General features: G+C 43.0%; 2 protein-coding genes across 3 annotated transcripts; one reads left to right on the top strand and one right to left on the bottom strand.

The window, feature by feature from the left end:
* Positions 1–1,248: 1,248 nt before the first annotated feature.
* shisa3 (shisa family member 3) lies at positions 1,249–7,399 on the bottom strand. The gene is made up of 2 exons (XM_021561539.2): positions 6,464–7,399; positions 1,249–3,132 (listed from the first exon to the last, which is right to left on the bottom strand). Exons 1-2 carry the CDS (start codon positions 6,732–6,734, stop codon positions 2,564–2,566), a joined length of 840 nt encoding a protein of 279 aa, XP_021417214.2. The 5' UTR covers positions 6,735–7,399; the 3' UTR covers positions 1,249–2,563.
* A 2,425-nt stretch (positions 7,400–9,824) lies between these two features.
* Positions 9,825–26,332, top strand: LOC110487750 (BEN domain-containing protein 4). 2 transcript variants are annotated; one of them, XM_036943165.1, is made up of 6 exons: positions 9,825–11,256; positions 14,767–15,363; positions 16,331–16,422; positions 21,104–21,130; positions 22,467–22,707; positions 24,076–26,332. In XM_036943165.1, the coding sequence occupies exons 1-6, from the start codon at positions 10,743–10,745 to the stop codon at positions 24,306–24,308; spliced, it is 1,704 nt and encodes a 567-aa protein (XP_036799060.1). In that variant the 5' UTR covers positions 9,825–10,742; the 3' UTR covers positions 24,309–26,332. The 2 variants fall into 2 exon arrangements, with proteins under 2 accessions (XP_036799060.1, XP_036799061.1); XM_036943166.1 differs by lacking the exon at positions 21,104–21,130.
* Positions 26,333–27,058: the final 726 nt, after the last annotated feature.

Below are 27,058 nucleotides of genomic sequence, written 5' to 3'. Positions count from 1 at the left end.
CACAGGAAGCAGCTCTTTCAGTAGTTTAGTTGGAATAGGGTCTAGTATGCAGCTTGAAGGTTTAGAGGCCATGATTATTTTCATCATTGTGTCGAGAGATATAGTACTAAAACACTTGTCTCTCTTGATCCTAGGTCCTGGCAGAGTTGTGCAGACTCAGGACAACTGATCTTTGAAGGAATACGCAGATTTAAAGAGGAGATTTGTATTACTGCCAATGTAACTTTCAAAAAGTGGAAATCTGTGAAGTATTTTCTTTGAGTTATGAGATGATTCAGAGCAGTATGATACCTCTAAAATACAGTATCTGAAAGAAGATCAGTTCTAGTGTTTTTAATGACTAGAGGTGCCCTGTCAAATGCTTTAACAAGACAAGCATTAACAATAATATAGGAAAACTATTGTGACATTTGAGCAAGAATAGCTCCAAACAGTAGGATGCAGGTCTGCCTGTGTAAAGGTTTCTATTGGACTAGGGTGCTTGTCTGGCTAAACATGGTTGATTCTGAGACTTTCAAAAAAATGAGAAATGACTTGCGGTCGTCTTTGGGTGTTGCTGTCATTCTTCCTTTGTTTGGCAGGTTCAGAATCTAGCCCCAAACACTATCCGCTTTATGAACTATTCCATCTTATCTGCCATAATAGGACAGTGATTTCCAAGTCGATTTCACGCTTGAATGACTAGGGAACAAAGCAGTCTTTGTGGACTCTTGCCATACCTGCTCGTGCAACCCAAAACTTTTCCCTATTTCTGGGACCAGTTGTTTTTAACACTGTGGCTATGACATGCTCATTGAGCATTGACAATGACTGATCTCATTGCCACATTCCTCATGTGAAGTATGGCATAAAAGTGAGCGACAGGTAGCGAATAACTGATCTCCAACAGTTTTAGTTGCCTATATGTCTGTGGCTGAAGGGGAAAATCCGTTATTTGCAAGCCATATTTTTGCCTTGTAGTTTCATAAACAAATGGGGAGGCTGCTGTTGGGCTGAATGTTTAAAATACAAACTCAGGATTGTGGCTTTAACAGCCTAAAGGAAACCATTGAAAAGCCATTTTCAGAAGATTGTACTATACAGTAAGTATTACTACCGAATGTATTAATAAATGAGCAATGAAGCAATTCTCAACCATCCACTGTTAGATTATTTAAGAGATGGTAACATTTTTCTGGGGAGTGTTTTTCACATTTGATAATTTATCATTTGTAGCGTTGCATGACAAGATAAAATACTGGACTCTTATTTGGTGTTGGCTAATATGATAGTTTATTGATTTGTGTGTCATAGCCCTACATAAGACGTTGGGACACATCTGGTCATAAGCATCAAACCAGTGAACACTGTACACAGTACATCCTTTGGCTTTGTCCACCTTACTGCACAACTTGGTGTCAGTCCTTTCCCTCTTTTTAGAGGGGCTTGTGATTGTCAAAATTATAATTTGATTTCCATTGCATTAAATGTCCAACAGCTTGCCAAAACAATTTGCAGAACACTTCTGAAAGATGTTGATGCCACAAAACTTATTGTGACAATTGAAAATCACTGTTTAACCAAAGTGTGTATAAAAGAAGACAGATACTCTTGATTACAATACAAATTAATATAAAAAAAGTGCATGACATTGAAAGAAAACGATAAAGACCAATAAACAGGTCCTGTCTGGTCTGAGCAGATTCCATTCCTGTAACTTAAGAGTAGGGTTTCCAAAACGTTTTCACTCAGGTTCCCCTTCCAGCATTGGAGAACATCTGTCACCAGCCGCGCATGAGTGCACCACGTCTTTTTCAATGGACACAAGCACTGTTCATGACAAACTCTTCACACCCCTCTTGTTGGTAGATTTTGTGTTGTTGCAGTTTTAAAGCTTATATCCTGCAATTCTACACATTTTCCCATGTCTAATGTGTATTCATGTGATATTTGAGTGACAAAAAAATTACAACATCTATGGGCAAAAAGAAAACATTGACTAGTTCATGTGGACATTGACTAGTTCATGTGGACATTGACTAGTTCATGTGGACATTTCTGATAAATAGCTCTCCAAGTAATGCAATGACTGACATGACAAGAGGAACTGATGATGCACTACCCAATTTTGAAATTGCACCTTGTGCATTCTACTATTACAACTTTCAAGAGCAAGTTGAAAGCCGCACTGAGTCTCCCCCCCACCGACCCGCACAGTTTGGGAACCACTAACTTAGACAAGACCCATGTATTCTGCTCGACTAGGGAGATTTCTTGTGGTTGATCTTGAGCACCTCCTAACTGTCCTGTCACCCAGTCTCCATTCAACAGGCCAACTGTACTGCACGTCAGCGCAGTCCTCCCCTTAGCCGCTGACTGTCAACACAACACACCAGGCTCATGTTCAGTAATGTTCACTGATTTAAAACGTCTCACAGCGTTAAACTAACTCATTCTGGACAGGTTCAGGTAGTCCCTTCCTAGTTTCGGTCCATTTTCTTCCGTTTGGTGCCTAGTGAACACAACCCTGCTCACATCACACAGTGCTCCTGTAATCCCCCTCCTCATTGCCCGTGGAGCCCCGTCAGCTCTGTCCAAAGTCTGCAAAGCCCTTGGCCCCGGAGAAGGGCTCCGGCTGCAGGGGGAAGAAGTATTGCTGGGGCAGCAAGAAGCCCGTGCCCTGGGCCGGGTGTTGGTGCATGGGCTGGTGCAGCTGGGCGTGGGGGTGGGGTTGCTGGCAGCCACCTGGCATGCAGGCCGTGGGGGAGGTGTAGGGGGGCGGCGGGGGTGGTGGCAGCAGCGGCTGGGGCGTGGAGGGGGAGAAGGATGCAGATGCTGACACCAAGCACCCGTGCTGCTGCTGCCCCTGACCTCCGAGGGAGAAGCGGCGCACCGAGCTGCCCCCGCCAGCCGAGCTGGAGCTGGTGGTGGCCGTGCTGGACTGGCGCGAGGGGGTGCGCAGGCTGGGTGGCGCAGTGGTCAGGATCATGGGGATGGTCTCGGTCTGGCAGCTGCGCAGAGGGAAACGGATAGGCTGCTGTGTTGGCTGCTTGGGGCGCAGGCAGGTGCAGCAGTAGACAGCAACCAAGGAGCCCACCACCACGAAGGCCACGAAGATGGAGCCCACCATCAGGAAGGGCACGTAGATGGGCTCTGCAAGGAGGAACAGGTGTTGGAATACTTGAAAACGTTAATTTGAGTACCTGTTTGAATACTTAAATTCATAATTTAACCTTTTGGTAATCACAGATCTGAATACTGGTTTGATTTGTGAAGGTAATAGGGTGGTAACATTGCTTACCCCATCAATCACTGACAGACCTGTGCTAAGCTCATGGAAACAGGGCCAATAAGAAGTGGAGTTCATAGTTAATAAACCTATGTGGAGTCAGTGAACATATGTGTGATACCAAGTGTGCATAATAAACTGTATTGCGAATGTGTACAGACCTACAGTTGAAGTCGGAAGTTTACATACACCAAACTCAGTTTTTCACAATTCCTGCATTTAATCCTAGTAAAAATTCCCTGTCAACATGCTGACCAGACCGGACACGTTGCGTGCGTTCAGGTAAAATAACAACTCAATGTTTATATCCCAGGAAAAATTAGCTAGCAACAGCAAGCTAGCTAAATAGGACAAATTAGCTAGCAAGTGCAAGCTAGTTAGCTAAATTGCCATAAATGTTTAATGCTTTTTGATCTGTCCCCAAATTAATATAATTGGTTCAGAGTTTGTTTTGATATTTTAACCTGCGTGTCGTGATCGCATTTGGTGTAGGGGAACAAAATTAATTTATGCACGATGGCGCACATGCACAGTCGGTTTGGGTTCCGTGTTGGTCAGTTAGGATCACCACTTTATTTTCAGAATGTGAAACGTCAGAATAATAGTAGAGAGAAGGATTTATTTCAGCTTTTATTTATTTCATCACATTCCCAGTGGGTCAGAAGTTTACACACACTCAATTAGTATTTGGTAGCATTGCCTTTAAATTGTTTAACTTGGGTCAAACATTTTGGGTAGCCTTCCACAAGCTTCCCACAAAAAGTTGGGTGAATTTTGGCTCATTCCTCCTGACAGAGCTGGTGTAACTGAGTCAGGTTTGTAGGCCTCCTTGCTCGTACACGCTTTTTCAATTCTACCCACAAATATTCTACAGGATTGAGGTCAAGGCTTTGTGATGGCCACTCCAATACCCTGACTTTGTTGTCCTTAAGCCATTTTGCCACAACTTTAGAAGTATGCTTGGGGTCATTGTCCATTTGGAAGACTCATTTGCGACCAAGCTTTAACTTCCTGACTGATGTCTTGAGATGTTGCTTCAATATATCCACATAATTTTCCTACCTCATAATGCCATCTATTTTGTGAAGTGCACAAGTCCCTCCTGCAGCAAAGTAAACCCACAACATGATGCTGCCACCCCCGTGCTTTACAGTTGGAATAGTGTTCTTCGGCTTGTAAACAATTGTTGGAAAATGAGCAAAGTAGATTTCCTAACTGACTTGCCAAAGCTATAGTTGGTTAACAAGAAATTTGTGGAGTGGTTGAAAAACGAGTTTTAATGACTCCAACCTAAGTGTATGTAAACTTCCGACTTCAACTGTATGTTCTCTTTCTGTTTTCTACAGAATCCAGGTGTACACCTTTTAAATGGAGAGGGATTCAGGAGAAAGGACATTTTAGAAGACAAAAAAAGGTGAAATCTTACTCTTTACTCATCCTTTCCTAAATCCCCTTAATATACAGTATATCTTTACATTAACTCACAAGACCATTTTTATTGTTGCAAAGCATATTTTTTAAAAAGCCCATTTTAATGTCATACGGGTAGTAAACGTTTGCACGATATAATGTAAGTAGGCCACTGAGGTGAATTATACAATACAATGCAGGGCTGCAAAAAAAAAAAACATCTGCTACTATAACAATAAGCATGTACAGTTAGGCTGTCAATACAACGTATTCAAAGTGTTAAAAGGCATGTTTATACTATATTCTTTACATTTCATGTACCCAACATCCACCGACAAAACCATCTGTTCTGTAGTTATTAATAGCCTTCTATTTCTTGGGTGTTGTTGAGTAATTGTCTTTATATTAATTGTTTTAGGCCTGAATTGGACTATGCAACAGTTACTGCGAATATTCTTAAAATAATTTAACATAAGCGTTTTTGTCTGAATACATCTTTCCAAATCTTAGATTAAATGTTCAGATTACAGTTTAAAAGGGCAATTGGCGCCAAGGGAAGGAAATCATTTGAAGATCATTTATTTTCATTAAAGAATGGAAATTGTATTGACCACGCCAGCTAGGGCTTCGCAACACTGGAGACAAATTATTTTGAGATTTGGTGAAATTAGTTAAATGTAAGTCTAGATTCTGTTTTATTCCATAAATGGTATACATTTTGAACTAATGATGAATAATTCCCTGAATAAGCATATTTTATGTGAATTGAAAGCTTTTGTTTTTAAATTGGTAATTAATTATAAGCTAATAACCTCTACGACACAGGCATGCCAAAATATAGTGAAGTATAGTGAAATAGCCTAAGGTATCAAATACACACTCTGGTGGCAATCTGATGCCATCTTTGGACAGGATATTCTGCCATTGGTGTGCAAAATTATAATTTAAATTGCATGATTGTTTCAACGTTGCATGGTTTATATAGGGCCTTGTGGTCAAAGTCCATCCACTTATTTTCACATAGGTCTGGGGTAGTATCACACAATGTTTTTTCTTGCATATCATGTAACTGGAGGAATGCATGGTGACACTCTCCAGGTGTATCACATGCCCACAATGTACCTAACCTGAGGTCAAATGAAGCCCAAGCCAAAAAACAGGTGCCCCACATGCATGGAATTGGAGCTGCTTAGTGCTTTTTCTTTGTAAATCAAGATAGGCTGTAATTTCTGCATCTTGATAGAGCAATTACGTTGTTATAACTCAATGAAAAGTTACTTTCAGTGCTTATGTTAGGTTTCAAAATTACAAGATCCATTTTAATTAGATTATTTGTACAATATGCTTATGACAACAAAATGTAGGCCTTGATAAATAAAATATAATAGCATTTTTGTCTTCTAAATTATTTTTTCAAATAGGACAAACGATGATGTATTTATAGGTTATATTTCATCTTAATATAGACTAATTTAAACCGATTGAAAATGAAAACTTTTATAATGAAATATATTATGCTATGCCTACATGCCTGGCAGTGCCCTGAAGAGGCTGAATGGTGACAAACATGAATGTTGAGTGACATGGCTCGTTAAAAGCGTGTCTAGATGCCATTTTTTATTTTGAAATATTTCACTATATACAATCTTTATTAATACACCTTTGAAATCTTTGAATGTTATATAATAACAACACTCCCAAGTTTAGTGTTTTGCATTAAAGTTAATTGTGCATTAACTTGTCCTCTCCTCCCAGGCTCGGCATGCTTTGGAAATCTAAACTTACGCGCTGCAAACTCCGTGTTCTCCTGTTCTCTGTCGTTGGTACAGCTTCCCTGGTCCAGCCGTGCGTCCACGGCCGCGCAACAGTACCGCAGGGAACAAGACCCGCAGCACACGGTTGCGTCCATGGTGTCAAAGTCCTCCGGACACTGAAAGCCCTCGTGGTAATTTCCATTACTGTCCAGCCACCCATGGCAGTACTCTCCTTGTGCGTCTGATATCCGTAGATTCCAGGTCAGGTACCCCAGCATGAGGTAGTTTAGCAGGCGCACCATCACGACAACACTTTATTAGCAGCCCAGTAGCCTACGCACTATTCTTTATCTCTTGCGTTGTCTTTGCATTTAACACACGTGCATGATGAATGCGGTTTGAAACAATCCCACGGTTGAAACCATCAACTGGTTCAATTGGTTAGAATTGTCATCATTCGTTTTATTTTAATTTAACCATACAAATACTTTTGCATTTAAGTTTATGTTTGCATTTCCATCCATTTGGGATATAATCTCCTCAACCAAAGTCGATCCCGTATCAGGTCACAGGTGTAAAATAAGCTTTAACTGAACTCTCACGGTTGTCCAAATGAATGACTGTTTCTCTCCTCTCAAAATGTCATTATTGCACAGGCAAAACACATCACAAATATAACTAGCCAAGAGTGTATCCGAACTTTACCCAAACCTTTCTTCTCTTCACTGCGTAATTTATGAAACGAGAAAAAAAGGTGTACTTTCTTAATCCAAGTTGTTGTTCAGGTCGGTGAAGACGATGTGCTATGGATGGCTACGGTCGTCTTGTGTCCTGCCTCATTTGAAATCTGCTGCTTTTTTTGACCGACTCAGTAGGCGCGCACGCATCTCTTTGACCACCAGACGTGCGCATTCATGATGGAGCGGTCGCTTTTGCGTCCCTACGCGGAAAGAAGCCTGTCGCAAAGTGATGCTGAGAGGACATAGGCTTCAGTAGTCATGCGTGCCCTCATCTGTCCTTATCAAATCAGCTCCAAGTGATTTTAATTTTGGAAATCTGTTCCAAAGTATTCCCACGCATAATGGAGATATAATGTATATGTGATGATATGAAAATGTAAGCAAGGTTTGAAATGATTATGTTTTAGTCTAATGTTATATCTGTTTGGGGTTCTTGCCATCAATTTGCAGTCTACAAATAATTTGTAATTATGTTCCAGCCCCCTGACCATCCGCTCAGCCCGCGACAGAATCTAGTTGATGATCCCTGGTCTTTAATTTCCAATAGCCTATGCTAGTGACCATTATTTGGTATCTTTATCTTTGTACCCTGTATGAAAAACACCTTTAGAAATATATATAATATAGCCTATTCATATTACTAAGAGGAAGTTGTATATGCTCAGGTTAAGGTTTCAGTTGTCTTTTGTTTGCAGCGTAGCTTCAACTCTGTAACTTTCCCTTAAATCGCCAAATTTATATTGATGTGTCGCCCTCTGGTGGCCTTCAAAACTTTGATTGTCAGTTTATTTTATTGCCGTTTGTGTAGGTTGGATTTATTACTTTATTCGATTAATGGTTTGGTTATCCTATCTAGAGGTTAATGGATATTCTTCTATACATCTAATAGCTAAATGTAGGCTTGATGCACTGTCCTCTCAGCACATGTCAAAACTGCAGGCTAAAATTAAATCTAGACTATCGTAATCGCTCCTCTTTCACCCCAGCTGCCAAACTAACCCTGATTCAGATGACCATCCTACCCATACTAGATTACGGAGACATAATTAATAGGGTGCTCTCGAGCGGCTAGATGTTCTTTACCATTCGGCCATCGGATTTTCCACCAATGCTCCTTATAGGACACATCACTGCACTCTATACTCCTCTGTAAACTGGTCATCTCTGTGTACCCGTCGCACGACCAACTGGTTGATGCTTATTTATAAAAGCGCCCCACTCCCCCCTATCTGAGATATATACTGCAGCCCTCATCCTCCACATGCAACACCCGTTCTGCCAGTCACATTCTGTTAAAGGTTCCCAAAGCACACACATCCCTGGGTCGCTCTTCTTTTCAGTTCGCTGCAGCTAGCGACTGAAACGAGCTGCAACAAACACTCAAACTGGACAGTTTTATCTCAATCTCTTCATTCAAAGACTCAATTATGGACACTCTTACTGACAGTTGTGGCTGCTTTGCGTGATGTATTGTTGTCTTTGGCTTCTTGCCCTTTGTGCTGTTGTCTGTGCCCAATAATGTTTGTAACGTGTTTTGTGCTGCTACCATGTTGTTGTCATGTTGTGTTGCTACCATGCTGCGTTGCTGCCTTGCTATGTTGTCTTAGGTCTCTCTTTATGTAGTGTTGTGTTGTCTCTCTTGTTGTGATGTGTGTTTTGTCCTATATATATATATATATATATATATATATATATATATATATATATATATATTGTATTTATTTTATTTTTTAAATCTCAGGCCCCATACCCGCAGGAGGCCTTTTGGTAGGCCATCATTGTAAATAAGAATGTGTTCTTAGCTGACTTGCCTAGTTAAATAAAGGTTCAATGAAAATAAAAGAGGAAAGCATACACAGATTCTCACTGTGATGTCTAGAACCTTAAAGGGTTCTGTGGCTGTCCCCACAGGAGAACCCTTTGAAAAAAAACATTTTGGTTCCAGGTGAACCCTTTCTACAGAAGCTACCTGGAACCACCAAGGGTTCTACCTGGAACCAGAAAGGGTTCCCTACGAGGACAGCCGAATAAGCCTTTTGGAACCTTTTTTCTAAGAGTGTAGGCCTATACATTATATTTTTTTGGAGAGAAAAGTAAATCTAAGGAAAACAACAATGACACTTTTATTTTGTATAATTTCCTTATTTTATTTGTTTTGTCTTATAATAATGGTACGTAGGCCTATGAGAAACGCTGTTGATTAGTGAATTATGAAACATTTTATGGACTACATTCCTAATGAAAATAATGTACCTTTTACTCCATACATTTTCCTTGACACTCAAAAGTACTCGTTACATTTTGAATGCTTAGCAGGACAGGAAAATTGTCCAATTCACGCACTTATGAAGAGAACATCCCTGTTCATTCCTACTGCTTCTGATCTGGCTGAGTCACGAAACGCGATTGCTTCGTTTGTAAATTATGTGTGAGTTTTGGAATGCCCCTGGCTTTCCGTAAATGTAAAAACATTAAATTAAAATAAAACAATTGTGCCGTTTGGTTTGCCTAATATAAGGAATTTGAAATGATTTATACTTTTACTTTGACACTTAAGTATATTTAAGCAATTACATTTACTTTTGATACTTAAGTATATTTAAAAACAAATACTTTTGACTTTTACTCAGGTAGTATTTTACTGGGTGACTTTCACTTCTTCTTGAGTCATTCTCTATCAAGGTATCTTTACTTTTACTCAAGTATGACTGTTGGGTACTTTTTCCACAACTGATTGTATGTGAAACTACTTATAAGACGAAAATTTACAGTTTTTCTGAACTCACCTCACTTGCGCATAGGGAGGCTTGCGCTACCCGGTGCAGGCACATGCGCAGATCAAATAAACCCATGGAACGCGGATTTAAACTGTTTACATGTCCTAATAATTCGAAAGATTGCTCAGAAAACCAGGTGTTTTAATCGGCGTATGCTTACTTCGATTATGACCTTACGGCGATTAAGATAAACAGAGTAAAGGGTTTACATGACTAATGCCATACTTGGCCTTCTGCTATAATCACTTTAATATCGAATTGTTGGTGTACATGTAAAGGTACACAGTCATGCCATGTTTGGTCTCATGTAGGTTATTTCAAACATTCCAAAAGCCAAACACAACCCAATTAGGCTGTCCTATTAATTTTAGCTGTCATTTTTAGAGACACACTTATTTGAGGCCGTTGTCATAGTGAAGGGGTAGCATATTCTCTCTTCACCCAGCTTGTCCTCAGAGGCAAAATGGCCGCTATAGTTTCATCGATATCATTTTGCTTTAAAACTGTGTATGCTCATGAAGACGATTAGAGACACAATGTACAGACAGCGAGGTGTGCAGATCGCGCCTGTATTTCCCGCTTGGCACAATCACTTTTTAACGCGGCGCCCCCCGTCTGGGGATTGGAGCTGTGTCTTGTCAGTAAATTAGCCCACCCTCTGAATATTAAAGTGCACTACTGGGGGGGAAACTGAGCCAGACAGCGAGACGGTGACGAAAAAAATAACCAGTCACCAGACAAGGACGCGACAAGAGCGAGCTCGAGTCACCACTGCGTGTTGAAACTTGCAGTGATGGAGGGGGAAATGCAACCTGCCGACGAGGGTCTCTGCGCCCCAAAGATGTGCAGTCAGCAGCGGGGTCCATACAGCAGCCTCAAGACCTTCCCAAACAAGCGGTTGGTGGGGAAGGCGCGGTTCGACAGACCCACAATGGTCGATATCCCGCTGCTGGGAGACGGAGGCGGTCATCACTACAATCATAATCTCAATCACCATCATCCGTATCAACAACAGTATCAGCAACAGCGGCAGCAGCTCCACCAAACCTCCCTCACCATCAGCAGCAGCAGCCAGTATCTCGCGACACCGCAGCTGCAGCAGCAACAGCGTTTCCCATGCGATAACAGGCCCAGCAGTAGAGCCGCGACATCTACCTCAGCAACAGTGGGGAGTGTGGCGGCAGCATCACTTGGCTTCCAGGAGAGGGTCGGCAGCGGCACCGCGGTGCGCCAGGACCCCACGTATTCGCCTGGAAAAGCCGCGCTCAACCACGAATCTCCCGATTGCACTTACGGGATAAGCTCAGGTATGTTTTCAAACTTGTTGAGAAAGTGAAATTAGGAAAAGTTTATCCTTTATTTTAGGAATTAGGTGTTGGACTAGACTAGAGGATGTCTAGGCCTGTTGCCTGTGCGCGTAAATGCAATGCAACCACTGTTAGAAATACATTCTCTGGTTAGTATTACAATCCTTTCCAACACAGAAAAAAGGGTCCCAAAAAGCTTATTCGGCTGTCCTCATAGGATTTTTTGGGGTTCCAGGTATAACTCTTTTTGGTTCCAGGTATAACTCTTTTGGATTCCATGTAGAATTCTCTGGGGAAAGGGTTCTACATGGAGCCCAATAGGGTTCTACCTGGAACCAAAAGTGTTTAACCTGGAACAAAAAATGGTTCTTCAAAGGGTTCTCCTATGGGGGCAGATTTTTTTCTATGAGTGTAATAAAACACACATTTTAAAATATGCTGTATGTATTTAGCCATATCCAGACCTTACTAGGTAGGCTATTTGCATGGTTGACCCAATATGACACAAATTTGTTGTCAAACAACAGTTTTAGGTTAAGGTTTTTTGTATTTTGCATAAAGACAATTATTGATTCACCACAAGTAGGGCCTAGGCCTATTTGAGGTATTGTAGGCTAAAATGATACAGATAGCCTAATAAAATAGTCATAGAACAACAAATGAAACCTAAATGGCATATCAGTCCAGCAGAGAGTAGTAACTATACACTAAGTGTACAAAACATTAGGAACACCTGCTCTTACCATGTCCTAGACTAACCAGGTGAATCCACTTTACACTGCTGCTACTCGCTGTTTATTATCAATGGATACCCCTACCTATGTAACGGATGTGAAACGGCTAGCTAGTTAGCGGTGGTGCGCGCTAAATAGTGTTTCCATCGGTGACGTCACTTGCTCTGAGACCTTGAAGTAGTGGTTCCCCTTGCTCTGCAAGGGCCACGTCTTTTGTGAAGCGATGGGTAACGATGCTTCGTGGGTGACTGTTGTTGATGTGTGCAGAGGGTCCCTGGTTCGCGCCCGGGTATGGGCGAGGGAACGGTCTAAAGTTATACTGTTACACCTACATGTACATATTACCTCAATTACCTCGACTAACCTGTACCCCCGCACATTGACGCTGTACCAGTACCCCCTGTATATATAGCCTTGTTATTGTTATTTTATTGTGTTACTTTTTTTACGTTAGTTTATTTAGTCAATATTTTTTTAACTCTTATTTTATAAAAAACTACATTGTTGTTAAGGGCTTGTTCTAAGCATGGTAAGGTGTTGTAACCTGTTGTATTGGTTGCGTGTGACAACATTTAATTTGATCCCCCCCCATATCTCCATCAATCTCCGCTCTCTCTATAATTTCCTGTGATAGATATTATGTACTACTGAAAATAAGCAGCCATGACTGAGTAGGCCCACTATAGGGTCTGTGTGTGCTCAAATGAGTGATAGGGTTGTGCAGTTGTTGAAGTGTGTTTGTGTTTATGTCTGTGTGAATATCCATTGTAATGATGTGCACTGCTTTTGAGCAAAAGCGGGCAAACTGGTTTCTCAAAGGAAGAGTAAGCATAGAAATACACCACACTTCTATTTCTATAGGAACCTTGATCTGCGTCCCAATTGGCACCATATCCCTATTTTAGTGCAATACCTTTGACCAGAGCCGGAAGCAGTTTTGTTACTAAATTAAACAGATATCATATTTCCCCCACAGATATAGATCTCCTTATCACTCCACTAGCAGGGGAGGTTGAGCTCAGTATTCTGAGATTGTTGTTACGCTGACACAGCACTATCTAGCTTATACTGTATTAGCACTGTGCTGTAGCATTAAGCCAAATTGGTATAATACTTGTAATGTCGCCTCATGCCATTATCCAGGGCAGTGACAAAGTACAGGCCTCATACAGTATTACATGCTCTATGGTAGGCATATAGGCTCCCCTGAACAATCACTATGTTATAACTAACCTGCTCCTATGGTACTGGGGCTTCCAATTTTGTCTTAATTTTCAACCCAATTCAAAGCCCAGTTTTACACAGTTATTAGGTATCTGCATTCGATACAGTATGGAACTTTTCACTCCACTGAGCCAACCGAGTTGACCTAAACCAAACTGTTGTAATTATGCTGAAAAGAACAGAGCATAAAGAAAATAATCGAGCAAGAACGTTTGGGTCAGTTTGGCGCAATAGTACAAAAAGGGTATATATTTTGTTAACCATACGACAAAAGCTAGCCAATACAACTAAGTATTCATGTGATTTAATGATTCGAGTGATAAGAGCACATTTCCCTGGAGGTGACAGTCAGACAGAGGTGGTGTTTCTTTCCCATTCTGCATGCCACAGACAGAAGGAGGAACCCAAGGACGCCAGCCCTGAGATCCACACACAATAAAGCAAATTGCATTTAAAAGCTTTTCCAAAGAGTTGTGATTAAAATAAATGGTGCTCATAAATTTTCCTCTGCGGAGCATGTTGTATTTAATGACATTTTATGAGGCTGTCTCCCCGTGCACACTACCAGGGAGCAAGAGAAGAGGGGCGGGTGGGAGGGACGGAGGCACGGGGGATGATATCAGATACATCTCGGCGGGTAAACAAAGACGGCACGCATATTAATAAATGCGACACATCTGCGCCAGGCCGATAGACACGTCTCAGCGGCTGCCAGAGTGCCGGGCCTCCCGCCCAGTTGCAGCGAGGACGCCGTGGGTAGCTGTCTGCGCTCATAATTACCTGCCTTGTCTCTTTGTGTGTGAAGGCAACACATTCGTAATCATTAGAGGGGAGATGTGCGAGATCATCTCATTCCGATGTGCTGAGACTGCTGGGAGAAGGACACAGGGAGAGCTGCTTTTATGAGCTGTTATGGATGATATTATAGCTCAGTAGCATCATAAACCCATTTGTTTGGCTTGGGTGATTAGTTAAGCTCAAGAGGAGGGGGGCATCAAATATCATCAAATCAAATGCATTTGTCAAAAAGTGCTCAACTGCAACCAAAGCCTATAACCCACAAAGAGCAAGCACAGGCAACAATGGCAAGGGAAGGACTAGTGTAGGCCTAGATATTGACGTCTGACTCAACCAGCTTGCTTGTACAAGAGTGCCATTGAATGGAGGGAACCTGTACTCGGGTAAAATATGACTCTTGTAGAGAAAGGGGAAGAGCCAGATAGAGGGAGTGAGGGTGGTGAGGGGAGGAAGCCAGAGCAGCGAAGCAGAAACGCCAACACCTTTATATAGAATTTGAGAGTCAAGTAGAGGTGACTGAGAAAGGGATAAGACTGAAGCAATCCTACTGTAGTATTATGAACAACTAATCTAGTCCACGATCTTCTGTGTTTAAAAAAAATCCATGCTATCAATTCAATGCCAAGTCATCAAGGACTGTGGAAATGTAGAAATGTGTTGATGCCCAAATGTTGACTCCAAAATGTGCTGGTTGGCCTTCATGTCATAGTGAACGTCTTGGCTATCTTTATCTACTCGCTCTCTGTTCCTCTAGAAAACCGCCTCATCTTGGATGCCTTCGCACAGCAGTGTAGCCGGGTCCTCACTCTTCTCAACAACAATGGCCGGTTTGTGGAGCCTCAAGCTCCTCTGCCCTCCTCCCACATCAAGCAGGAGGACAGCTGCCTCTCTGGACCTGGGGCGGAGTCAAGGCCAGTCGCGGGTCAGGGGAGTCATTACCCCACCCTGGGCACGCCACGTCTTGACGAGAGCGCCACCGTCGACCCTGATGACGAAGCCCAGCACAGCCACTGGAGCCAACAACAAACATCTGCCTTCCTGCGCATTTTCACTGAGTCCCTCCAGAGCTATCTGCTCACCGGGAACCAGCAGCCCCACCCGGGCCCGGGCCTCGAGGGAGAGCGATGCCCACCAGCTGAGCCCGAGTCTGGGGGGTCGCCGGGCCACAACCTGGGGGGCTGGAATTCCCCGGCCCCCTCAGATTCGTATGGCCACCCCTCGTCCACCCTGCCGGAGGAGGAAGAGGAGGAGGAGGAGAGCTGCTGCCCTCGCTGTGTGGAGCTGGAGCAGGAGGTACTGTGTCTGCAGCAGGAGAACGAAGAGCTGCGCAACAAGATGGACAACATACCGGGTACAGTACTGGGGTTTCAGGATCATAGAACCCAGTAAAGGCAGATTCTTGTGAGATTGTGACTTGGTATGTGGATACTATAGAATGCTGTCACCCGTAAAAGCCTCAAGTGAGACGATGTGCTAATTTTGCTGCCCAAGACAACTCCGTGGATTTGGGTCTTTACCCTGTGACTTGACATAGCAGGTCACAATAATGACACAGTGCCAAATGAGGGGGGTAACCATGTGGTGTAGTAATCTAACTTTTTATGTCAAGTTCAAGATTTACAGTGCCCTCTGTAATTTGTTGTTGTTGTTTTGGTTCTGTACTCCAGCACTTTTCTGGGCTCCCGAGTGGCGCAGCAGTCTAAGGCACTTTATCTCAGTGCTAGAGGCGTCACTACAGACCCTGGTTTGATTCCAGGCTGTATCACAACCGGTCGTGATTGGGAGTCCCATAGGGCGGCACACATTTGGCCCAGTGTCGTCCGGGTTAGGGTTTGGCTGGGGTAGGCCATCATTGTAAATAAGAATTTGTTCTTAACTGACTTGCCTAGTTAAATAAAGGGTCAATAAAAATAAATAAAATAAGAAACTTTGGAGAGAAAAGTTTGAGTAAAGTGAATTTGTTCCCTAAAATGGGGGGACTGTGTACAAAAAGTGTTTTAATTTGTAAATGATATGATATACCTGATATGGATCAAAATACCATCAAATTAAAGCTGACAGCCTGCACTTTAACCTCAATAGTCAATAGTCATTGTATCATTTAAAATCCAAAGTGCTGGAGTACAGAGCCAAAACGTGTCACTGTCCCAATCATTTCGGGGGAGGGGGCTGTATTTGACATTTTAGTCATTAAGCAGATGCTCTTATCTAGAGCGACTTAGAGTTAGACACCCCGGACTCGATTTATATATCACATTCTTTCTGTGTCTTCAATCAAATATTTTTGATGGCTTTTTATAACCCTGATTTCCTTCCAGCTCCCTGCCAGAATGTGCTGGACTTCTTCAAGACTGTTCTCCAGCACCATGACCAGTTTATACAGCCCATGGCAGAGGAACAACTAACAGAGGCAAGAAATCAGTTTGTCTCAAAACACAGACTGTGTCTTTCTAGAAAGAAATACTCTTGGTCTGTTCCAGTTTCTGTCAGGTACTGTACTGTACCTTTTTATGTTTTATCACTAGTCATACTGGCCGTGTCTGAAATCTGTCTTGCTTACTGCATACTGTGTATTAATTGTACTACATACTATATTTAGAACGTATTGTTCAGTAAAAAACGAATGCAGTACGTGCAAATATCAACATACTAAGCTCATCCATTCTGAGAATGCGTCATCTAATGTGCAATTGCAATGTTTCCCGCCATTCATTAATTTTGACAGGGAGTCAATGGCCAGGGACTCTCGGGAGTGGGCTGGGGGTCCAGACGTGTATCTGGTAACTAGTTGGCTACCTAAAGAGGCTCAAAGTTGCCCACCGTTTACCCGCTTCATTGAATTTCGTCACTTTGAGATGAGGAGCACTGGCTAAACGAGGCTTGTCATTCGGTTTAGCCACATGTCAGTGTAGTTCTGATCCTTTTCTGGCTTCCAGACTGGCTGTCAGTCGCCCTGTCTAGTCATCAATGTGCTACGCATTACTTCCCTGGAGAAGAGAGAGCCAAGGGCTGACACTACTAACCGGCGTGCTTCAGCTGGGGTGAGCGGTAATCAGTATTATCTTCACTGCTTGTTTCTGTCCGGCACTTGAGAACACCTAAGGCAACACAAGAGCGATTATTTGGCTAGGAATCGGATGGTAGCGCCCTCGGCCAATATATGAAAGTGTAAGACTGTGTGGTTTGCCAGTGTGAGTGTGTTTGTGATACTTGTTACTGTACTGGATGTGTGTTGCGAGAGGACGGCACTTATCGTGTCATCCAGTGTTTACTTCCTTCTGTGTGCATGGTCCTCTGAGTCCCCTCTTCCCTTTGATATTTATTGGGCGAGGCCGGTCCCATAGCTACACTTTGAATTTCTTCACTTTGACATACAGTACATTTAGGCTGATCCAGGGGCCAGGTGAGTTCAACCTAGCCGTTAACCCCTGCAGGACTCTGTTCCATGGAGGGATTCATATTTTCCTGTTTCAATACCGAGAATAATTCATATTTATCCAGAGAGTCCGGGAAATATGGCAAAAATCAGAAGTGCCCATTTAAAGCATGTAAAACTAAAATATGGTCACTATGCCAGGGTTCTCTGCAAATAAGATTGTCGCTGCGCCACCTTGTCACCTTGATTTCAGGGCAAATTAAACTGATATTCAGTAATGATAGAGGAACTATCTTTGATCGCCTACAACATTGTTTTGAATAGCAAAACAGGCCGTTCATAATGTTCCTCAATTAATTCAGAGAATTTCAGCAGTCGGCTAACTGGACACAGATCTAAATTAGGACACACGGAGTGCACCCCTCGTATAGCGTTGTCAAATCATACAAACTTTGTAATGGCAGTCCAACAAAAGTCAAATGAACAAAGTTGCTAAGCTTGCTAGATAACCTCCTTCAATGAATGACAGAATATTTCATATAATAAATATATCCTATATTTGGCTAAATCAAGTTGATGATTATACAGATCGATCATGAATAACGGGGGAGATAAAGAGTGGAAATAGTTTAAGCATCAAGGTACTATATCTTAACGGGGACCAACTCTGTTAAAACAGTCTCGGGATCCCAGTTACCCATGTTAATCACTAATGGACACATAGCCCGGGTCAGTTACCCTTATTATCGGATCTTGTCCCGGCCAACCCTTGTATTCCACCATGCTCTGACGGACACATAAGTGGACTCCCGACCACGGTTAGGGTTTTCCTTCTATGGAGTAGGGAGGAATATCAGACCCACTTGCCTGATGTGGTTTAAACACCTTCATCACTCTGTGCCTCTTCGTCGAGCCGATCTACATGATTGACATCTCTCAGCAGATCTATGGAGTAGAGCAGGACTCTTTGTTTTTCCAGCTTTGCGAAGTCCGCCCTTCAAGACCAAGATAGTCCCATGGCTTGCAATACTTAATCGTTAGGAGTAGGCCACTTGCTCAGGGCCCCTCTCGAGAAGCCAAACAAGGTGACCCTATCGACTCCCAGCAGCTTGTTAATGATTGATGCAGCAACAGTGATGTAGTATGCAATCTTTTCCAATATTTGACGGTGTCAACGGCGTCTTCGTATCGCACTGTAACGTCAACCACCAAAGCGGCACCATTTTTCACAAATATCAAGTCTGGTTTCCTTAGTCTCCCATCCAGCGTGGAGATATGTATCTCCTTGATAACGTTCCATCCGTTGCTTTCGGCTTCCGTTACTGATAGGTCACACACCCTGTTGTGCCTATTTATGCGGGCTCCTTGGATCAACTGGCATCGACCCAGTATATGTCAGCAAGATTCATACAGGGCTGGAAAGTGCCTCCAAGAGGAATCCTTCTCCAGCCTTCCCCTTTTGAACATCTCCTGAGTAGGATAGACATTTGCCCTCAACTTCAGTCCATTGTTATACTGGCCAAATCCCACTGAGGAAGTAAGCCTAGTTTTGCTGATCTTATCACTGCCAAAGGCCTGCGTCCCCACACCTTGAGTTGACAGGCATATCCATTTTCACATTTCTTCCTGCCTCCAATCACACGGTATTGGGAAATGCAGCGTCACTAAGCCAGTTGTGTTGTTGTCGATGGAGGGCATCTTTGTGTCGCTCTCACCGGCTTGCAGCCATATTCCCTCATCTGCCGGTGGATCCTTCTGGCCTGGATCGATGTAATCTGGGGGGCCAGCTTCACGATACCTAGACCCCCGTATCAGTGTTTCACATAGAGCAACCCATTACATGTGCTCATGGGTGGGGGAGCCATTCTTTCACAGCGGTTCTTATCATTCCATCTATTTTGGTCAGGTCGACCCCTTTTAGGTTGCTGTGGTCAGCTCTGTAGATTAGCCTCGGGACAGTGAAAGACCTTCTGAGAAGGTTTTCTCACCGCCCATCCGATCTTGCATATCCAGTCACGAAGTAGCCCGATCAGTTTCGGTTTAACAATGCCTGCCTACGGGTTCACTTGCATTCCAAGATATTTTTAGGATTCCTCAGGCCCAATTAAGTGCAAGTCCTCTCCATTCAGTTTCCAGGATAAACAGTCATTAACCTTGAATGAGGACTTGCCCTTGTCATTACCACCTTTCTCAATTGAGAAACTGTGGCACTTTCTGGGTTGAACTCTCAACTCCATCAGTTGGCAATATTGTTCCAGAATTGCCATGTTTTTTTCCCCTACCTTTCACCGAGCTGTTCAACAGTACCAAGTCATCGGCAAAAACTAAAGTGGTAGTCTGGCGGCCTTCTGGCCCGACCCCAGAGCCCTGGCGTTCGAGTGTCTGGACGGAACAGCAGCTGCGACCTTGGATCGTATTGCTTAACCCGGACCAACATGTCAATCATCAAAGATTTCACTCCATCGAGAGTGACCCTTGTTACGCTGTTCTCATAGATGCTCCCGATCAACTCCATGATGTGCCGGTCAAGGCCCCTTTACCCAAGAACACCCAGAAGGTGCTCATGCAATGCCGAGTCGAAAGCCTTCACAAAGTCCACAAATACCATGGCTAGGGGTGTACATTGTTTTTTACTCTGTTTGATGAGCCCCTGGAGTGACATACCATTTTTTTTTGGTCGGAAATACAAAGGTATCTGATTGTCTTCGGACCACTAACTTTTGTTCTTGATTAATGAAAACATTCTTGGCAAAAGCTTTCACTTTTGTCCGTCTTGCACCGGTCCAAGAATTTCACCTCTAGCGGCACAATACGAATGCCCCCCGTCCGTCCCTCTTAATCATGGCCCCAGTTCAGAAGAAAAACCCACAAAATAGAACCAAAGTCCTATTCCATTAATCCTAGCTGAGGTATTCAAGTGACCGGGCCTACTTTGAACACAAATGTTTTCAAAGTCAACGATTTGGACCACACAGGACATTCAATTAAGCGCATCAAGGGAGCCCCAAGAAGCAGGGGCAGGGACAGGCGGTCCCATGATCCAACTATAGGCTTTTTAACTGCAGCAACTTTAAGATACGCTATTGGAGCGTCACCGCCACAAAGGGCGCGCGATCGGCTCAAGGTTATCTAGAGTCACCAAAGGTGAACCGTCTCCGAAAGTGCCTCCACCGATGGAGGCCAATCCACGTGGGGAGCGAGGAACCATTTAGAAGCTGGCTGACAGGGGCCCTCTCAGGTGAATCATGAATTCCAAGAGAGTCCTCGTCACTCCAACCATTTACCTGGGCTTCAATGAATTGAATGAGAGATAGCTCCAGAGGGCCAGGTAGGGCTGGGGGCGACCCCCAGGGAGGGGAGTCGGAGCAAACCCTGCCAAGGCCGCCAGGGGACGCAACTCCATCCAGCCAACTTCCTGCCCCAGGGAGATGGGTGGAGAGGGTCAGGGAGGGCTAGGGCTGACCCAGGGAGGACCCCAGCCATACTCATTTCAGAAAAGCCGAAGTGAGTACATCCTTTATGTAGCATACTACATTTCTGAAATTTCACATACCATAAAACTTTCTATTTTTGCATACTCAAAATGTCTACTATTTAGAAGCTTAGTACGGGTATTCGGACACGGCCAATGTGTATATTATAGCTGTTACATGAGAGATGCAAAATAAGACACCAGGGTGAACTTTTAGATCTAAAGAGCGCTCTATCTCTACAGGAAGAAGAACAGAAAACATTATATGAGGTTTGTGTTTTCAAGATGTGTTTTCTTACTGTATGTAACGGAATGATCCCTCACTTAGTTTGTGTCTTTCTAATGTGCCTTACTCTAATGGGCCTTAAATATCACCTACTCACCTTGGTGGCTTTCTCGGCATGAGAAGCATGAGAAGCGTTGTCGTCCCCACCCCCATCCTAGTTTGTCAGACATTTTGAGACCTCAAAAGTAGTCCACTATTAGAAAGAGTTTCACAATCTGTTATATAGATCCATTTAAAATGTGAAATTAACTGGGGCCTATCTTTCCCATTCATGTTTTAATCAAGCATATAGCTAGACCTACACAACAAATGGCATTGGGCATGGACTCCTCTCTGAGAGTCTAACACACTTTGATTTTGGAGAAAACAATCATTTAAAAGCCCAGTTAAATAGGGGAGTGGATATATAGATTTTTGGGGATGTTGTCACTGACTCCCTTTAAGTCATGTTCAACTGAGTTGCACAGCAGCTTTATAGATAAAACCGAAACTAGTGGCACAAGATGTGAAACTGCCATTCAAATCAGCTTCTCTATTAAGGATGTGAAAATATCATCTTGCAACAGTGTTGCATAACAAGATAAAAATAGGTACTGTTAAATGGAGAAAAAGTTCATGGAAACCACCACAGCCTTTTCCTCAACATTGCAGTTACATCTGGCAATAACTTATTGTTCTATGGGGCAATGGGTTTACAACAATAGGAACGGGTTATTGTTGGTATCAGGTGTATAGCACAATTAATGCTTTAGATTTATTTGAGAAACTAGACTAACTAAAAAAATATCATAGTTCTCCATCACATATTGAGCATGAAGTTAACAACCTTGTTATAACACATGAATGACTGCACTTCTTCTGAATGCTTTGACAGCTTGAATGCACTTTTCAATACCCTGCTAGTGCCCCTCAGGGTTGGGGTCAATTCCATTTCAATTCAGTCAATCAACTGTAATCCAATTCCAATTTTCCTTTTTCGTTTCATTGCTTTTCAATGAGGAAAAAAATGGAAAAGGAATTTCAGTTGACTTTCTGAATTGGCGGAACTGAAATGGAATTGACCCCAACCCTGGTGGCTCTATGGCAGGGTACTCAGAGCTCATAACTAAGCCGTTCCATTCTCACCAGTTGTGGTTTGTGGAAATTTAAATGGGGGGGACAGGTTCATAGTAATGGCTGAAACTGAATAAATGGAATGGTATCAAACACATCAAAAACATGGTTTTATACCATTCCATTCCAGCCATTATTATGAGCCGTCCTTCCCTCACCTACCTCCTGTCATTCTCACCCTCTTCACTTCTTCATACCCCTCCTCAGGGCAGTAAACAGCTCCTGGGGAACTACCCCCTCTTCATCACCAACAAGCAGTGGGACGAGGCAGTCAACTCGTCCAAGAAAGATGGCCGGCGGCTGCTGCGCTACCTGATCCGCTTCGTCTTCACTACAGACGAGCTCAAGTACTCGTGCGGCCTGGGCAAGAGGAAACGCTCAGTTCACTCAGGAGAGCCTGGGCCGGAGAGACGGCCCCTCAACCCTGTCAAAGTCACCTGCCTCAGAGGTACTGGCGGCATCTCTACTAAAGAGATGGGTACTACAGCAACATGTATGCTATTAAAGAGATGGGTACTACAGCAACATGTATGCTACTAAAGAGATGGGTACTACAGCAACATGTATGCTATTAAAGAGATGGGTACTACAGCAACATGTATGCTATTAAAGAGATGGGTACTACAGCAACATGTATGCTACTAAAGAGATGGGTACTACAGCAACATGTATGCTATTAAAGAGATGGGTACTACAGCAACATGTATGCTACTAAAGAGATGGGTACTACAGCAACATGTATGCTACTAAAGAGATGGGTACTACAGCAACATGTATGCTACTAAAGAGATGGGTACTACAGCAACATGTATGCTATTAAAGAGATGGGTACTACAGCAACATGTATGCTATTAAAGAGATGGGTACTACAGCAACATGTATGCTACTAAAGAGATGGGTACTACAGCAACATGTATGCTACTAAAGAGATGGGTACTACAGCAACATGTATGCTACTAAAGAGATGGGTACTACAGCAACATGTATGCTACTAAAGAGATGGGTACTACAGCAACATGTATGCTACTAAAGAGATGGGTACTACAGCAACATGTATGCTACTAAAGAGATGGGTACTACAGCAACATGTATGCTACTAAAGAGATGGGTACTACAGCAACATGTATGCTATTAAAGAGATGGGTACTACAGCAACATGTATGCTACTAAAGAGATGGGTACTACAGCAACATGTATGCTACTAAAGAGATGGGTACTACAGCAACATGTATGCTACTAAAGAGATGGGTACTACAGCAACATGTATGCTATTAAAGAGATGGGTACTACAGCAACATGTATGCTACTAAAGAGATGGGTACTACAGCAACATGTATGCTACTAAAGAGATGGGTACTACAGCAACATGTATGCTACTAAAGAGATGGGTACTACAGCAACATGTATGCTACTAAAGAGATGGGTACTACAGCAACATGTATGCTACTAAAGAGATGGGTACTACAGCAACATGTATGCTACTAAAGAGATGGGTACTACAGCAACATGTATGCTACTAAAGAGATGGGTACTACAGCAACATGTATGCTATTAAAGAGATGGGTACTACAGCAACATGTATGCTACTAAAGAGATGGGTACTACAGCAACATGTATGCTACTAAAGAGATGGGTACTACAGCAACATGTATGCTACTAAAGAGATGGGTACTACAGCAACATGTATGCTATTAAAGAGATGGGTACTACAGCAACATGTCTGCTATTAAAGAGATTGGTGAACAGATGTTGGCAACATCAAATTGTGTGCAGTTTGTTTTTCTAATCATAACAAATATTTACTTGTACTCCTCAGAGTTTATCCGAATGCACTGTGCCTCTAACCCGGACTGGTGGATGCCTTCTGAGGAGCAGATCAACAAGGTGTTCAGCGACGCGGTGGGCCATGCGCGCCAGGGTCGGGCCGTGGGCACCTTCCTGGGCAGCAGTGGCAGTAGCACTAGCAGTCTTTACATGGAGGCTTACGACGGGCCCCTGTCACAGGATGAAGTGTACCTGAAGGGCTCTCACAATGGCCTGGGGGATTGAAAGGAGAAGGAATGAAGCCTTGGTCAGGATTCAATCCAAGGTGCGTTATTGAGAAGAACACTAGACAGCCGACAGTGCGCCTTTTTAAAGGCAATTTCACAGAGATCGCATTCATGGTGAACACTGCAAATGTTGGCTCAAGCGTAAATTACCTTTAAAAGGCACATTGTTGGCTGTCTAGGGCGCTGCTCTACAACGCGACTTGGATTTAATCCTGACCACTGTCTTCTAACATGTGGCGTCACTCCTACGCGATGTTAGTCCCTCAACCGAGGTGGTGATGCTGCTGATTTGTCACCACAGATGGTTTGTTTACATAGCAGGTTAGGATAATTAGCGTGGCAGGTTAGGATAATTAGTGTGGCAGGTTAGGAAAAGGGTTAGAGTTAGTCTTAGCTACAATGCTAGTTGTAAACAACTGTTGTCCCCGACACGCCCACTAGATGGCGATGTAGGCCTACTCCATCAAGCCACAACAGTAGAATCCTAAACAGACCATCTGTGGTGACAAGTCATCAGTATCATAACACTGGTTCAGACGAAACTAACGCTATCTGACGTAAGACAATGAGGATGAGAATGTTAGAACTGTAGGCCGAACCAACTGGTACTAACCTGCTCTTCTTCCGTAATGCTACAGAGCAGGGCAGGAAAATAACATTCAAACAACATTCAAGAGGAAATAGTCTCCCCATTGAACATTCTAAAACAGCTGTTTTTGGGGCTTATTTTCTTGGGGCGGGGGGGGGGGGGGCGGGGTTCTGCTCAAATGTTCCAACGTTGTAATATGCATTTATTAAGTTACATGAAAGCAGCAGGATGTTGTACAATTCACATTCAACTGTTTGTAAAACTACAACGCTAGTTTTCCCTCAGTCTTCCTTCTGCCATTGCTTTGTGGAAAATGTTAGAAAAGGGTTACATACAGTAATACAGAATTTCGCAAACTAAGGGAGCTACAGCAATCAGTAGGTCTGACTGTAGCTGGGTCATTTCCAAATGACAATTAAGACAAATCTAGTGTGTAATTTTTCAATTATTATAACAGTTTCCTTTTGCTATAGAACATTGCCAAGAATATACTGGAATGTACTGTACCATGATGTACTGATTGAGATGGTCGTTATGATATCTGTAATGAGAAGAGAAAATGAAAATGAGACATTATCCTTCCTTGTACAGATAAATTATGTTGGCTACTTTAGACAAAACTCCCTCTTGTATTATGTTCTGGCTGACGCCCAAACCCACGTGGCACACGACACACTGCGCCCCACTGGTCTAAAGACAGTCTTCAGAAAGTCATATTCCGGTTGTCTCAGAGAGCAGCTACATTGGTTGGTTCTCTGAAACTTTTTCCTGGGGGTTTGAAAAGCCATCAATTGTATTGGAAGGGGGCGGCGCCCGGCGGATGTGTGTGGCTGTGCCTGTGGGTGTTTGGGTACGAAAGACAGATGAGAACCAACCAGAAAAAGCACAGCCCTTTTCATTATTGACACATCGTGCTGACAACATCAAACAGCCTCCCTCCCCAGACTCAGAGGCCTGGATCTTTGGTATCAGCCAGGCAACTTATGCTAACCAAAGATAATTAAAGTAGACATGCAGGATTTGTGCAACTGTACAATGACTATCGATTGATGGATTGTCATTGATTGTATTTAATCGTGATACATTTCAATTCATTGATGGTAAATATTCAAGAGATTGGTGGTAGAGAAAACCACAAAAGCCCAGACTAGTTTGAAACTTTGGAATGATAACCCCCCCCCCACACACACACACACACACACACACACACACACACACACACACACAGCAAGAAACACTATATTTGAAATCCCTTAAAGGTCCAGTGCAGTCAAAACTAGATGTCCTGTGTTTGATATATATTTCCGCACTAGGAGGTTGGAATAATACTGTGAAAATCCTAATAATGCCCTTTTTGTGTAAGAGCTGTTTGAAAAGACTGCCAGAAATGTCAGCCTGTTTTGGTGGGATGGAGTTTTGGCCTGCCTGTTGACATCACCAGGTGGTAAATTAGTTAGACCAATAAGAAAGAGAGTTCCAAATCTCTCTGCCAATAACAGATCGTTTTCTGTTTTCCCCTCCCCACTCAGACCACTCACAGACATTCTCTTTGCTAAGAAGCTATTTCTGTTTCCTTTTTACCATTTTAATTGAAAACAATCACGGTAAGATACTTAATTGTTACCCTGAAATGATTTGATGTTGAGATAAAAATGGCTGCATTGGACCTTTAAGATAAACTTTAACACCCATGTGTATATCTATAGTTCTGATGACTTAGCTGTTCAGAACATGGTGCTTGCATCACTGAGTTATGGGTTTGCCACATAATACTGAATAGTGTACTGTATATGTGTTAACTGTGTTTGCTAAATGACTATAATATTATAATTATACTCCAAGAACTACAGTACCCATAATGCCAGCTAGTGTCAGACTGCTTCTAGACTACTAAAATCATAAGATAAGGGCGGCAGGTAGTCTATCGGTTAGAGCAGTTGGCCAGTAACCGAAAGGTTACTAGTTTGAATCCTCAAGGTGAGAAATCTGTTGATGTGCCCTTGAGTAAGGCACTTACCCCAAATTGCTCCATGGTCACCGTTGATAATGGCAGACTCTGACCCGTGACTCCACTCTCCACAGGTGTCTCAGGGAGAGTGGGATATGCAAAAAACACATTCCCAATTAATACACACTTGTGTGAAATAGGAGAAATGTAA

Source organism: Oncorhynchus mykiss, chromosome 14 (assembly GCF_013265735.2).
Source record: "Oncorhynchus mykiss isolate Arlee chromosome 14, USDA_OmykA_1.1, whole genome shotgun sequence".
Classification (NCBI taxonomy): Eukaryota; Metazoa; Chordata; class Actinopteri; order Salmoniformes; family Salmonidae; genus Oncorhynchus; species Oncorhynchus mykiss.
The sequence above is the reverse complement of the archived record's forward strand: the minus strand, read 5'-3'. Positions and strand labels throughout refer to the sequence as shown.